This window comes from Cyprinus carpio, chromosome A11 (assembly GCF_018340385.1).
Source record: "Cyprinus carpio isolate SPL01 chromosome A11, ASM1834038v1, whole genome shotgun sequence".
NCBI lineage: Eukaryota > Metazoa > Chordata > Actinopteri > Cypriniformes > Cyprinidae > Cyprinus > Cyprinus carpio.
The window spans coordinates 22,377,435-22,394,265 of NC_056582.1; the positions used below are offsets into that span (position 1 = coordinate 22,377,435).

The 16,831-nt window shown below is 35.7% G+C and overlaps 1 protein-coding gene across 17 annotated transcripts in view; it reads left to right on the forward strand.

Annotated features, from left to right (window-relative positions):
- The window catches only part of LOC109098356 (calmodulin-binding transcription activator 1-like), a 285,375-nt gene that overhangs the window by 177,656 nt on the left and 90,888 nt on the right, over positions 1-16,831 (forward strand). For all 17 annotated transcript variants that reach the window (XM_042766802.1, XM_042766804.1, XM_042766809.1 and 14 more), the window contains one exon: positions 4,679-4,814. In XM_042766802.1, coding sequence (XP_042622736.1) covers positions 4,679-4,814 — 136 coding nt within the window. The remainder of the gene's footprint in view (positions 1-4,678; positions 4,815-16,831) is intronic.

Consider the following 16,831-nt stretch of genomic DNA (forward strand, 5'->3'; position numbering starts at 1 on the left):
ATTAAAGTATTTTTCTGTAGTGCATATACAGTAGTATGATTTGCCAAAACATGCAGCATACTGTATGAGCATATTTCATGTAATAGATCCTACAATGTGCTTGACATAGACTTATTTATTATTATTATAATATTCTTTTTTTTTTTTTTTACCTGTACAGTATGATTGGGTTACAAAGATATTCTTACAGAAATTGTATATTAAATACAAAATAACCCTGTTCATTTTTGATATGAGAACTGGAAGCCACTTGTTAAATTAAATTAAGTTACTTGCTGATTATTAAAAAAATAAAAAATAAAAAAATAAATAAAAAATTCAGTAGGCTATTTAGTAAGCAGTATTTGTTGATGACTAAATATAGGTTAAAAGGCCGATAAATAAAACAAAAATACAACGAGTAAACAAACAAACAAAAATAAATAAATAAATAGTACTATTTGTTTTGTTTTTTTTTGACCTTCTACATTTGCCAAAATGTGTAATATACATAGAGCATATTTCATTCATAAATGTGTCCCACAATGTATTAATGTTCATATGATAGTATTATATTCTGAAAATGACCAAATATAGGTTAAAAGGCCAATAAATAAAGCTAAAGTACTAGTATATAGTATGGTTGTGCTTGATGTGGCTCTTAATTTCTAGTGTGCTATATTTAAAATCAAGTTTGTTAGTTTGTTTGTTTTTTACTTATTTTTGACTTTTTTTTTATTTGATTGGGTTGCCAAGAAACAAGACATTTTTACACTAAATCGGATTAAAAATGCTAAATATGCATATCTATATCTGATATGAGAGCTGAATTAAATTGAGGTACTTGTTGGTTATGTGTCAATAGGTTTACGTTGCATAATATTTTATGTATATATATATATATATATATATATATATATATATATATATATATATATATATATATATATATATAAATATGTATTTTTTTTTCACTCAGTATTTCTAAAAAAAAATGGCAATATGCAACATATGCTGCATAGTACTCAGCATTTAGTAAGCAGTATTTGTTTGCATGGACTCTGTCTTGCACTAACTGCTGATAGACACATTTTCATCCATTTATTATCTGTTTTCACAAGAGATCACTTGCACAAATGTTGGAACATTCTAAATTTGGCTTATTCATAACTGAAGCGTCATGTCTTGCTTTTTGCTTTTCCAGTTATAATTACGCCACTAGAGTGTTTTTCGGGTGTAAACGAGCTTCTTCAGAAGGCTCTCTCACCACCACAGTGCAGATGCTTTATTTATGTGCAAAATGAACTGAATAAGAATGAAAAATATTTTGGGAACCTGTGGCGAGAAGACACTTTCTAACTAACACTTTATAACAACCTGGGAATGATTCCCAGGTTGCTATGAGGAAAATCCAACACATTGCCAGAACGCCGTGCCTGTATGTGCAGCTGTGCAATTTCACCCTTTGATATTGTATTATAATACACCTGCTGTAAATTAGGGTGGCCCGCAAACTTATTCAGTGATTGCTTTATAATATCCTACTATAACATGACAGCACTCAAGTGCGACTACTACAGATTTGATGCATTATGAATACATTCTAAAACATTACAATCCCATTTATTATTCATTATACTGATATCTAAAGCTCTGCATAAGTCCTACAGGGTTATATTGACTGCCTGTGTTTAATCAAACATATACCACCCTTTGAATAAGACAGTATTTCCAACCACATTCCTTTAAGAACATTTATTCCCTGTCCATATTTTCCATTTCTGTCACTGAAACAGAAAAGGCGTCCTGTCATCCAAGTGTGATAACAGAATGGTTAGCGTTCCTTTCGCCCTGCTCTCCATGTATAAATATGTATAATTCTGATAAGATTAATTGGATCGCCTAAGTACACAGAGAAGGAGAGAGAAAGAGGACGCAAAAGAGAGCTCTTGTTCCGGTTGCTTTTCGGAAATGTGCTCCGGGCCCAAGTCACATTCCCCTGCTAAAGTGCTTCATTTTTTTCTGGAACAAACTGCCTTCAATTAAAAAAGAAAATGGCTTACCCAAAGGTCCGGAGGAAAAGGAGCCGAGCAAATGGCTTGAACATACTCACGATAAATAGGCCTGTTAAAATATTAAGCATTCTGAGAAGTGTTCGATACAAAATGCTCACCTATAGTATTTCACAGTATTTCTTTGGTTTTTTTTTTTTTTTTTTTTTTTTTTTTTTTTTTTTTTTTTGGGAATCTGTTGAAAAAATTTCAAGGACATATTTTTATAGCAAAGTCCAAACAATAAATAAATAAACAAACAAGAAATTATATAATGCTTTAAGCATAATAATAATAACAATGATAATAATAATGGCAGTTTTTGTTGGAGCATTTTGCATTTTTGCAATATTTTGATGACAATTAAGATTCTTAAGCTGAGTCAAACCTCCCTTTTTAGGAAGTAATGTTAAAACAGCCTTCTACAGAAGTAAAGTTTCATCAAAAGAGCTCATTAAAACTTCATGTAAATCAGGTCCAGTGATGATCAGAGAAACCAGTTGGTCTAATGTAACTATCAGTTAACTTGTGACATATAAAATCTAATCTAGCTGCACTCACTCAGTATATTGTTTTACATTTGGAAATGTAATTCTCTATGCATCTGTTAAATCAAAATGAAGTAATAACTTCTTTAGGTTTTTACTGGATTGTAAATGTGGCTCTTCACTAAGCCTATCAATGTTAAAATCAACAGAACAAATCCAGTCTCCAGCTAAAAAAGTAATCACATTCATTTTGTTCAAGACTTTTCTTTAAATTATAAAAAAAAAAAAAAAAATCTACTCTTTCAGTCCAAATATACAAGACAGACGTCACTTATTTTTTGCTAAAGGTTTTTTTTTTTTTTTTTTTTATACATTTTCTAGTTTTATTTGACTTGGAGATCGTGACATGTTTCCTCAATCGATACCACTTTCGTCTAGCAAAACTGACCATCTTTTGCACAATTGTAATCAACCTAATAAATTTTTCCGTAGCAGCAAAAGAGTTATCAACCTTAACAAACTGTCCAAATGTTTCATTTAGAAAATGATTCATTTTCTTCAATGAATACAGATCTCTCAGTTTGTTTAACCTGCCAGATCCTTCTCCATCTGACTCGTCAGAGCAAACACTCTCCATACACAGTGCAAGATTCTCCTACATGGTTTATCTTAAACTATACATCCAAAGACTACCGGAGAATCCAAGAACATAAACACTTGCCTCCTAAGTGAGATTATATGTTTTTAATGGGCATCAATGCTCCAAATACATTGAGCCGTGGTCCTTGTACAGGAAATGCAGTTTGGACTTATTCTGATTTCATATCCCTGTTGTACTATTTTATGACGAAAAAGTGTCAAAAAGTCTCAAACGATCTACAAACCAAAGATCAGACGCATCTCTCCCACACATTTGTTCTGATGGTTTCTGAGGCTGGCCTCAGCCTACACGCTGTGGCATGTGCTGGCAGGGCACTTCTGCCTTCCACATTTGTTTTGGCAAACGGCACCCAGGAAACATTCCCATGGCATCAGTCGCCACAGGTGAAAAATGAGCAGAACCTATAAACCAGGCGTGTCCAAACTAGGTCCTGTAGGGCCGGTGTCCTGAATAGTTTAGCTCCAACCCCAATTAAACACACTTGAACCAGCTAAACAAGCACTTACTAGGCGTACTAGAAACTTGTGTGTTGAGGCAAGTTGGAGCTAAACTCTGCAGGACACCGGCCCTCCAGGACCGAGTTTGGGCACCCTTGCTTCAGTATAAAGAGTCATCAAACCAATTCCCATTAAATATAGTTCCAAGACTGATTGTTTCTGTGTCAAACCAAGAAGTGGGTAGAGAAGAATTTTCTACAAACACAGAGCGAGCAATAGACCTCCAGTATAAATGGGAACGGACGGGCCACATAAAGAGCCTCAATGTGATATTAATCCTGCTACTGCTGTGGTCTGGAAGCCACTCCGTCAAACTAACGTGTATTACTCCATCTCCGGTACAGTTATGATAATAATGAGCTGTAGGTTCCTCACATCAGCTCTGAGCAATAGAGGCTGTAGTCATTGGTGTGTTAAAGTATTTCATTATTACTGGAATTATGAATTATTTTGGGGGAAATCCTTTCTGCACTCACAAGTGTGTAAATTGTAGTAGGTTGGTTTACTCCGAATGCTCTATGCTGTAAAATATTCCTGTGCTACTAAATTAAGAGGTTGAGGTTTAGCTGATGGTTTTTAATATATATATATATATATATATATATATATATATATATATATATATATATATATATATATATATATATATATACACACATATATATATATAAAATACCATACAATATATAATAAATTTTTATTATTATTTTTTAAATATTTTATTTTGCCTTTGAAATCAGTCAGTCTTTGAAATGAATATTCTTACAGTCTGTCTTAATAATAATAATAATAATAATAATAATAATAATAATAATAATAATAATTTTGTTTTACTATTCTGTATGTCTTTATTCATCTTTGGTTAAAAAAAAAAACAATTTCTAAATCACTACTTTTCATCTACATTTAAGCATTTGTTTTCCCTCAGAGCTTCTCTGTGCAGAAACAAATTCACCTCCTGATAGCCGTGTCATCTAAACAGTCTTTTTCTCTCTGTTTCAGGCCGCAGAATGGGTCTATGATCCTCTACAACAGGAAGAAGGTGAAGTACAGAAAAGATGGGTACTGCTGGAAGAAGAGGAAAGATGGGAAAACCACGCGGGAGGATCACATGAAGCTCAAAGTGCAGGGAGTCGAGGTGAGATGCTGTTCGCTATTAGTAACGTGATACGATCATGATCTCTCCACAGCAGGAAGCCTCATAGATGCACAGACTGTCAAACCTGTTTTTTGGAGGTTTTTGTGTACAGTTGGCTTTAGTGTCATCAAACGGATTGGAAATAGGCTACAATGGTTGTTTCGAACAGGTTTCCTGTACATGCATTTGATGAGAAAACTGGTGTCTGTTTTTCAGAAATCCTTTGTTGGTTTAAGTGTATTCGTCATGTTAACTTGTGAGAGTGAGGATGTGTTTGTGTGTGTATGTCCCTCCCCCCGTCGTAGCGCTGGCCGCGGCGCATCCCGGTGTGGATGACTCTAATGTATCAGCTCAGGCGTGGCTCCTTTAAATGAAGAACTGTAATGAAGCATGTCTCCAGTCCTTGCGTTCCTGCTCACTGACTCTAATGAAGAGAAATGTCAGCACATTGCCGATTTAGCAGCGTGATAGAACGAACACACGGATGAGTGCGGGCCGTGCCGGTCTCTTCTGATGCTCTACCTGTATCGTTCACCTGAGTGTGTGCCCTGATCTAACTGAGCTTTATGAGGCCAGTTAGAGACCGAGGCGACATTTAACATAAAACATTGCTGGCATGTTTAGCCTTTACAGGGATTGATTATGCAAAGATTACAGTTCTGTCACTGCTTATTAACAATCATGTCATTCCAAACCCTTGTGACTTTTATTTCTTCTATGAAAAACAAAATGAGATGTTCATCATAATGTCCATCCTGTTCTTTTCTATCATGCTAAAGTTAATGGCAGCTGGGGCTGTCAAAGTCAAATATAAAAAAAAACAAAAACAAAAAACAGCATGAACGTAAAAAGAACCAATGATATTTGAATAAACTAAGTTTGAATATGAGCAAATGAGATTAAATATGGGCCTCACAAAAATGTTGTATGTTTTCAGAGTAGTCTCTAATATACAATGAACAAGTTGTATGGACTACTTTTATGGTACTTTTTTGTCCATTTTGGAGTTTAAATGCCCTTTGTTGTATTGAAGAGATGGTTCTTTTAATTAATCATTCAAAAAAATTAATAAGGACTTCGTCTAAGGTACTTTTTTGTATGTTTTGGAGCTTGAATGCCCCTGGTCACTATACTATTTGTTGTCTTGAAAAGAACAGCACCTTTCTTGACTCAGTCATCAAGAGTAATTGATTCATTAATAGAATCTGCTCACAAGAGTCATTTGTTCGAATACTTGCACAAACAATTTACTCTCATGATTGATAAATTAGTCAAAAGGATTCAGTGATTCACTAATGGTTGCAGCTCATATGAGTCCCTTTTTGAATTATTGTAAAACAAATGATCAGTTAGGTCTTTTAATGAATCATTTAAAGTTGTATAGACTTCTTTAATGGTACTCTTTTGTCCATTTTGGAGCTGCAATGATATGAGGGTGAGTAAACATGACTAGATGGACATTTTTTAAGGAAACAGTCTATTTAAAAATGTCATTTCCAGTAAGATGTAATGCTTTTAAAAAATTGTTTAAAAATGAGCTGAATGATTCTTTCAAAATGATTCACTGATTCATTAACAAAACCAGCTCATAGGAGTCAATTGTTCCATATTTGAATGTTTGTACAAACAATTACTCTAATGGACAGGTTCCTTTAATGAATTAGTCAAAACAAGTTGTATGGAGTACTTGGTGCTTTTTTTTTCCCCATTTTAGAACTTGAATTTCTGAGGTCACTGCTTTTGTTGTTTTGAAAAAAGCAGCGTGAAAATACCCTTATGTCCGCTCAAACATTTATGAAGATAAGTAAATGATGACAGAATATTCTTTCAAGTGAACAGTTCCTTTAAAGCATAATTTCCAGGCAGATGAAATGCATAACATATAACAGTTCTACCATTTAGTACAACACAAGCTAAGGAAATATGACAGGCATGAAATGTGTATTTGTCCGTCTGTGAAAAGCATTATTTGTGGTGCTGATCGCAGACGCCACTATAGAACCTCCCTCGCGGCGTTTTTCAGTGCGGATCATTTCTCCAAATTTGTTTGACACGTTGAAAACAGGGTAGAAAATGGTTGGACAGCTGATGTTGAATCAATAATCATACAAGATGTTTCTGTCTGGAGGGACGGCAGTTCTGAATGAACAACGACATTCTGACTGATGATCGTTTCACCTGCACTGGGCTGAAAGGGCAATGGTGGCGAGGCTTTTGGTTTGTTTTCCAGTTTGCTGGTCGCATAATTAAATGTATTAGGATGTACAATCCTAGACTAGAACTATTCCCAGAGATTCATCCCTTTGGAAATCTGCATTTTACTTTATATTGAGATACAGATATTTCAGGCCGTCTGTGTGCGTGTTCAACCAATAAGCACATTTCTTATTTCTGAATCCAATCAAGCGAAATAGGGTACATTAGCGTACATTAGGACTTAAATCAGATTCAAATGTGTTTTATTTTGGCTCTATGAGACAAGCAGAAACACGCTCATCCACTGAGGGGATTTTGGCACAATGACACAAAAAAACAAAAGCTTGAGAGAGAGATAGAGTTCTAATGAAAAAGCTCTGCAGTTTCTAAATGGGAAATATTATTCAATTTGTAGCATATTGTATATTCCTCCTTGCTTTAGTCACGCTTTTCTTACACACACCCCCAAAAAAATCTTTTTACAACTTCTTTCTGACCTTTAGATTTAAACAGCATATTTTTACTACAGTTCATTAAAAGCCCTATTTGGATGGTAATTGTTTCTCATGTGGACATCTGCTCACGTGGCCAATTGCATGATCATCTTCTGTAAATAAAATGTAATATGCTTGGTAACAATAAGAATAAATTCATATTTTATAATATCCTATTTATTATTTAATAATTTAAATCTCCTGTTTAAAATCTGAAAATAGATGCGCTATAGTTGATATAGGTATCCATAAAGCTGCTTGGTTTATATTTTTATGTATATAATAGTAGAAAAACATATTTTACACTTTTATTTTATTCATGTTGCTGCCATATAATGACCCATTTCAAATGTTTACTGTTCTTAACAGCTCACACTCACTGTGGTGGAGCATTTATGAAATATTGTTTTTTGAAACTACTGTACTTTCCAGCATTTCAGTATTAAATATGCATGCCAATTACAGTAAAGTGCAACAGTTACCGTATGATGTCGGCAGTGGTCAAAAAAGATTTAAATCGTGAATTTTGAATCGTTTTCTTCTTGTAAACTCAGAGATGTGGATTTGGATGGCAATTAAATTCCCACACCACCTTGGTGTTTGTCAAAAAAACAGTAGGTAATTCGGCTGGGGATTTTGACGCAGGTGGTGGAAGAAAAATACAGACATTCTGGATTCAGAGGACAATAAAATCACAGTAAATGTTGAAAATAGCTTACATCCGCGTGAGACACAATTACCGTCCGAATCGGGCTTAAGACTATATGCAGATGACTAACAAACAAATCACTTGCACTTGCTTTTAATTAATCAGTGAGTCAAAAAGATTAAGAGAACCAGCTCACAAGAGTCATTTCACTGAATGTTTATACAAACAAATGACTTGGTTCTTTGAAAACAATTCACTGACCCATTTAAAGAACCATATCACAGGAGTCATTTGTTTGAATCATACAAACAAATGACTCTTACTGTGTTGGTTCTTTAGTTCTTTTAATGAAAGAATCACTCAAAAAGATTCACTGATGAGAGAACCAGCTCATAAAAGTCATTTGTTTCAATGTTTGTACAAGCGAACGTACTCAAACTATGCTCATTGACCTTTTATTGTTCATTCATTCATTCATTCTTTCATTTGTTGTCTTTGTATTATTTGTCGTTTTATCCCAGCACATTGAATTCAGACTGCAAACTCACATTATACACTAGTTACTTGAACAGCATTATCAGGTACCAGTTCACCAGAGCGCTTCTAAAGGGACAGAAATGAACCCCAAACCTGCCCCTGAGCTCTCCATCATAAGCCATTCCTGCCCTCTGGACACCAGACACATTAAAGCACTCTCTAGATCCCCACACTCGCTCTGTTTGCTCTGATAAAGAACTAAGCCATTTACCAGCATCCACCGGAGTCCCTGGTTACCTAGCGATGGCGGCAGTAGCCATGGGAGCAGTAGTCTCAGCAACAGAGAGGATAATTGCAGTAGTTAGGTAGTTTCACTATTAAAGGAAACTAAGATGATGGAGCTGTGACTGAAGCCAGTGGGGATGTGATCTTGAGTGTGTGTGTGTGTGTGTGTGTGTGTGTGTGTGTGTGTGTGTGTGTGTGTGTGTGTGTGTGTGTGTGTGTGTGTGTGTGTGTGTGTGTGTGTGTGTGTGTGTGTGTGTGTGTGTGTTTGTGCCTCACCAAATCTCACCAAACCTATCAAGAACATGACCAGGGCATATTTTATCTAAAAATTATATATATTATAGTTATATTATAATTGTAGAAAATTGTTTTATAATTATAGAAATTATAGTTCAGAATATAATTTTCATAGTATAATGAAATTGAAGCCTATTTTTAAAGTCTATTTCTTATACAACAAAATTATATTCAATTATATATTACAGTTAAATGTTGTACTGTCGTAAATTTATGTTGATTGTACTTAAAAACATTTTACAGTACATTTTACACTAATACAGTAAAAAAAAAAAAAATATGAAAACCTTTTACTTTAATAAAATGAAATGCACAGAAAAAAATAAACATGAGAATAAAGTCAATACAAAAAAGTAATGATCCTTTTTATATTATTTTAATTTAATTTTTTTCCTTTGGTTGCGATTCCCCCGTGAGGAACAGTGAGGAACTTGGTTATCTATAGAGGAAAATAACATCCCGTGGCATTTTTCTGCAGTGAGGCGAACTGTTGTACCAATAACTCGATTTAATCCGATTTGCTTTGTGCCATTTGCTTTTTTTTTTTTTTTTTTTTTATCAGTTGTGATATTTAAGGCTATTCATTTTAGTTTAGTTTGTTTTGTTTTGACAGACTCATGTGTGACGTAGCATGTGCTGACATGGAAACCAATTCCACCGGCCCAAGTTGTCTAGCAAATAAAGCTTCTGTTGTGTGCATTACGATTGAATGTACACACACATCTGTTGTGTGTAGACACACAAATACACCCCCACCGGAACAGCATAAGACCGAAGACGTAACAGATGTGCATCCGTTGTGTGAGTTGTTCCGTTCGCCTGGAGACTCGCAGATTAAACCAACAGAAATAAATCAAGGCTATTACAATGGCTGCTAATGCCTAGAGAAAAGTGGAGAAACATACAGGCTAATGCTGCTTGATTAAGGGAGAGAGACAGACCAAGACACAGCCAGCAGAACTGGCACACTTCTTATGCCTTTTTTGACCTTCGAGCCAGTAGAGGGAGAGAGAGAGAACTGATCTACAGTAGTATAAATACCTTGTAAGCACACGCATGTGGCTGGGAAAATCTATAAGAGAGGGATTCATCTGGAAAGTGTTGCATCAGATTTATGTACAGATCTCTTAAAAACATATTAAAAAGCAGATTTACAGGTCAAAAGTTTGAAAAGTATGATTTTATTTTAAATGGTTTTTGAAAAGAAGTCTTTTTCGCTCACAAGGCTGCATTTAATCAAAAATTTAGTAAAAACATTAATATTGTAACATATATGATTGCAGTTAAAAATAGCTATTTTAATCGAGTTTGAAATGTAATGAATTGATTGAATTTTCAGCATCATTACTCCAGTCTTCAGTGTGACGTGATCCTTCAGAAATCATTCTTATATGCTGATTTGCTGCTCAAGAAACATTTCTTATTTCTGTCAGTTGTGCTGCTTTGTATTTTTGTAGAATTATGGTTTGTAAACACATACTTTGCTATGTAATATAATGCATCTAAATAAATCAACAAGCTGTATTCACTAGCAAGCCTGTGATTTGAGCACATATCATGCACATGCACAGTGTTTTGCCAGCATTTCTTAAAGCCAAAATCTGCTACATGCATTCATGCACTAAAACCTCCCAGACTCGCGTCCCCTGGGAAATTCCTACTTACAAGTTCAGAAGTTGTAATTATGCTGTGATCCCACTTCCATTCACTTTCATACAAAAAAAGGAGCAATTTAAGTTTTTAATTCATGCCCCCACTTTATCTCAATTTCCGCTTTTTAGCTCTAATGCAACAAAAAAAACAGTAAACAGTAAAAGATGTGCATTAGGTGTGTAATTCATGCTTTATCTGTATTTTATTATTTTTGTGTGGCCATAAAGAATCATGGGAAATGTGGTCTAGTCTGGCGCCTCATAAACCAGCTAAATAAGTAGTATTTTCCAGCAAGTTCTATCACTATTATTCATCTTCAGTAAACAAAATGTGTTGAAGTGAAACGGTTTGGTCAATATTTAGTTACGATTTCTCCATGACTCTTTAAGTGAGTCAAAGAGAGTGTCTAACTGGGTTGATATGCACATGTTTAGAGTGGTTGCTATGTAGTTGCTAAGGTTTTCTGTTTAAGCTGTTCTTGGTAGTTGTTAAATCTTTTCTTGGTAGTTGTTATTTGGTTGCCAGGGTGTTGCTATGCAGTTTTTAAGCTGTTCTTGGTAGTTGTTATTTGGTTGTTAATTAAGACGTTCTGAGAGGTTGGTTGCGAGGGTGTTGCTATGCAGATGTTATAGTGTTCTGAGTGGTTGCCAGGGTGGTGCTATGGCAGTTTCTAAGATATTCTTGATAGTTGTTATGTGATTGTTCATGTGTTCTGAGTGGTTGGTTGCCAGGGTGTTGCTGCTGTGCAGTTGCTATAGTGTTTTGAGTGGTTGCCAGGGTGTTGCAGTTTCTAAGATGTTCTTGATAGTCGTTATGTTTTTGTTCATGTGTTCTGAGTGATTGGTTGCCAGGGTGTTGCTGCTGTGCAGTTGCTATAGTGTTCTGAGTGGTTGCCAGGGTGTTGCCCTGTGCAGTTTCTAGGTTGTTTTTGTTATTTGCCAGGTTGTTGCTATGCCGTTAGTAATGTGTTCTGAGTGGTTGCTAAGGTGCTGTTGATAATCACTTTTATTTATCTGTGGTACACAAAATATATAGAAAAGAAACGGTTCAGTCAATATTCACAGTTGCAATTTATTGTGCTTCACCTTTATTCTTTAATTGAGTGAGAAATTGCTCTAAAGTAATTGGAGAGTGTCTAACTGTGATCATGCCGCCAATCCAGTCATTCCAACATGACTTGAAAGCCAGAGCTAGACTGGCCAAAATCCAGCAGAAGCTGTTGTCCAAGCCTGTTGAGGGTGAAGTTTGAGTGGAGTGACTCAGCAGGTGTGTTTGTGATAGTGCTGATCTCGCCACTCAATGATTCTCTCCACACCCCTCCTCCTTGTCCTTGCGATCCACTCAAATGAATTTGGAACTCACAGCAGGTAGATGTATCGAACCTTGAGTCCCTGGTGTGGAGGCTGGAGAAGAAATAGAGGCAGAAATCCAAAAAGAAACTTTGTGAATGAGTAAGACGATCGTGGGGGAGCCTCTGAGGAGAACACTGAGAGAGCTTGTGAGGTACAGAGCAGAAAAATAAAAGCGTATGGATTATTGCTAGAGCTTCTGGGAATTCCCAGAGCGGGAAAAGAAAAGATGGCTGCCAATGGTGCTGGAAGCTGTCAACTTGTGTTTGTCATTGAGTTCCATCGCTTGCTAACTCTGTCTCGCTGACTTTCATATGCTTTTTGTGGACATGAAACAGCATATTGTACATTTGTCAAAGCTAATCTCACCAAGCTCAGGGAGCCAAAGTTTCTTGAAAAGAGGAACCATTTCCCCAAATTATCCCAGCTGGTATCAGCTCAGGCTAATGTGTTTCTTCATATCTTGTTTTTTTGTGATGTTAGAGCAGTGCTGTCATAAACACATTAAATTCTGTACTTTTCAAACTTTTATTTGATTGGGCTAAAAGCAGACACTAATTTGGAGAAATGTTTCTCTGCTACTTAAACCTAAATTGTTTAATTGTGAAATGGGTTTCTGTGATTGCACAGATATATTTAATTCACAAACACTGCTGTGTTTCTTTTTTTTAAGACAAAATCTGTCATGTAAGATGAGATTTAGCTCCTGGTTTCAGATAGCTGTCTATAGTTCTCAAGAGATTAGGCTTAATGTCTTACTCAGCACTTTAGCTGTTAATAGAGTTGAGGTACTTGGCCTCGGGATTTGGACTCGGATTCAATCATCAATGATTATGGACTCAGACGGACTCGGACTCTGACTTTATTGCATGCCAGGTGAATTATGGCCTTAGTAAGGCTGATATTTTAGAAAAGGTATAGTTTAGCATCTTAATTTCTACATAGTAGTACTTGCTTCACCTCAGTCAACACTTTGCAAATGGCTTATTCAATCTGAATGTAAAACTCAACCAGTAGGGCTGAAATGGTTAGTTGACACTTTCGAGAATGTCGACAATAAAAATTGTGAAGAAATATTTTTGTTGTTGAATAGTCGTTTGATCTCATATGACCTAATGTAAGGGCCTGCAATAATGCAGTTTGACCAGTGTGGCGCTGTAGAGCAAGACTGTAAATCAGCCCTCCTGCATGCAGCCCAATAAAAGAAGACACGCTTATGATAATATGTTGGAGTGCAAACGAAGCTGAACCAGTAGAGTGTGGGAATGTTTTACAAAAATAAAAACAAAAATCGCTATAATGTGTAAAATCTCAGACATACAACAAAGTTCTTTTTCGCTCTTTGTTTAGTGGTAAAAAGTAGTTCGATATAAGCATGCAATGGTTTACTGTTAGTGAACATCCTGACTCTGCTGAAAGCAGTATGTAGATTAATATAGAAAAATCCTGTGCGCTTTACTCTCAATGACAAAGTGAATACACAATAAACATGACAGCGGAGAGAAAACAGCAGTTAAGAAAGCGTCTGATCATAGAGATGTGGATGTGTTGCAGCAGTTTTGCAATCGGCACTCCAGTAAAGTCACGTCACGTTTATTTCATGCTTTATGCAACAGACTGCTTTGAAGTAAGCAGCTTTACAGTAGTAAACATGGAGAAACAGGGTTAGTTGGTTCACTTTCAGGTAGAATTACAAATTGATTTTCTGTTTTTAAGCAGCTCTATATGTATATGATTATGTATAGAATACGTAACTCAATGTTCTAACGATTTGCAAAAGCTGAATAATCAACCATTAATTGGTGAAATAATTGACAATTAGTCGATTAATTGTTCTAATAACCGTTCGATTAATCGATCATCAAAATAATTGTTTGTTGCAGCTCTACTGACTGAAAATTGATCTGAAGTCAGTGGGCCGGCTATTTGAGGTCTGTTTGATGGGTGTCTGCGTTCCTCCCTGCTTCAACCCAACAGGAAGCGTCCATAGATTATTTATCTGTGCTCGAAGGACTACGTGGCTCCTGCATTATTCACAGTGTAAAAGCAAGAGAGGCAATTTGGTCCGGCGTTATGTTCAATAAGCACAGTATCAATCCCCAGCCGTGACGCAGGTCTCCGGTCCGAGCAGCGGAGGAGGTCGGAGACGTATAAAGTTGCCTTGTGTGCTGTTTGCTCCCATCTCTGGATGTAAGTCTGATAAGACGGACAGTAGCCAGCGTGGTTTCCCGAGCAAAAAGATGCAATCATGTCGGACTCACCCGGGATAATCGAGGGTGGGGAAATAATATTTTATTCAATCAATGAGAGTCGGTGTTCTGTGATAGACTGTTGTGATCTCCCCATCGTGTTTCACTCTTCCACTCTCCTTTAAATACAGTGTCTTTTCGTTGTTTCTTAGACCACGTATAATATTCTTGCTGAATAATCCATTTTAGGCCCACATGGAGGATGGGTTTACATGCATGCAAACTCTGCACACAGACACACACTCACCTATATATAAATATATATGTGTTCTCACACACACTGATACAGGCGATGCTTTGAGACCCAATCGATACGCCTCTCTTTCCTGCAAAGGCTGAAGGAGCCATTGAGATCATTCATGGCTCGTGGCCACAAGCTCTTTTATCCTTCAAAGTGTGTGTGTGTGTGGCCTTCCAGTATTGATGTTTTAGTGTGTGCCATGTCTGTGTTTTATAGAGTTTGTGTACTGTGTGTTGTGAATGTTGTGTGTGTCTATGACTCTATGAAATGGAGAGAGCGCCCATATATGTTATCGCTGTATCCTCTAAAAGAGCAACTGATACAATCATTTCTCCTCTATATACCATGAGCTTCGTTTATACTTCATAGAGGTTAAAGAAACAGGGGTTGTGTTTTATTTTGTTTGTCTCATTTTAGATTACATCATAAAATAAAATATAAAACACTCAATTTTAAATAAAAATACCATTAAAGCTTTATATAGATACACACACACATATATATATATATATATAATGAAAATAATATATATATATATATATATATATATATATATATATATATATATATATATATATATATATATATATATATATATATATATATATATATATATATATTTATTTTCATTAAATGTTTATCTTTTTTTATTTATATTTTTCATGTAATTATATAAAGTCCAAATATTTTACTTAACAAAAGTTAATTTATACAAATAATTCTGTACACTATAATTTTTGTTAAATATTTTATATCCTTAGGTCCACAAAAGTTTTTTATAAATCAGACATCACTGATGTAATGATTAATTACAGTTCAGTACGTGAGTCAGATTTAGGTTCAATAACCACTTTGAATGATTCACTGATTTCATTGAGTGAAGGATTTGACAGACTGTTTTAAATGAAAGAGGGTATTTAAATTAAAGGCCAGGACACACCAAGCTGATGGTCGGCCAGCATCTGTTGGGCTAGTTTATTTGGTGTGTTCTGCACGTCAGTTCTCATCGGAAAGAGTTTGGCCAATTCGTGTATGAGTCAGAATTGCATTAAACTTTTGATTCTATAAAAGTGGCTCATAAGAATCATCTGTTTGTGAATTGGATGGCACAACACTTTAGCAGGTGCATAGCAATGCTGTGGCAACCACACAAGAACCAACTTTAGCACTGTATGCACCACTCACATGTTCATAAAAAATGTAAAAATCCAGTTAAAAAATATACTGTTTCACAGCACGTCCTTTTTGATTGTATGTCCATATTTTTCCCGTAGAGTTTTTCTTCTAGACAAACACGTGACTCTTTGATTCAGAGCGTCTAACAAGCCTTTCCTACAGAGCAGCAAATTGAGTCGCTTTTCACTTTGTGTTTTTTGTGGCATGACAGGCAGGTTACGCTTGCATGCGGCCGCTAATACCCTCCCGAACATGTACGGTTGATCCGTGGAGCTCAGAAGACCCGTCCGAGTAAACACACTAAACGCTCATAAACACATGCCATGCTGACTCATTCAGCCAGACATCTGAAGTGAAACACAAAAACAGAATTACGTTCTCAATCTGGAGTGTCCTTTCAGTGCGTAAATCACAGAGCAGAAACACGCAGCTCACGCAAGTGTGCAAAATAAAGTCTCTAGAGAACTGAACGAGAAAACAGAGAGAGGGGAAGGTATTGAGTAGGAAAAGCATTCAGGGTTGTGCTGTGTTGTGAATTTAAGCTCTGTTCCAATACCTACTGAGCTGCCTTGAAATGCCTAAAAAAGGTCTTCTAAGGGAGCATCTTAACTCACAAGTGACAATTTGGAACACTCTACAGACAGCATTTATCATGCTATCTAGCACTTACTATGTGAAAGACACAGGAGACTCTGAAAAAGAGTTATGCTTAATAAGCATACAGATACACAGGACATAAAAATGTTTGGCAAGTTAGACCATTTTATTGAAACTTTTTTTGTTATATAATCAATAGTTGTCTCTTTTTTCTCAACATAATGGATGCATTATAGGATTGATTTTTTTTTTTAATGGAGCTTTAGTCATGGTAAAGTGTAAAAGTAAATACATACATACATAAATAATAATAATAATAATACATTTTATTTTAAGTGCATTTTTCTCATACCC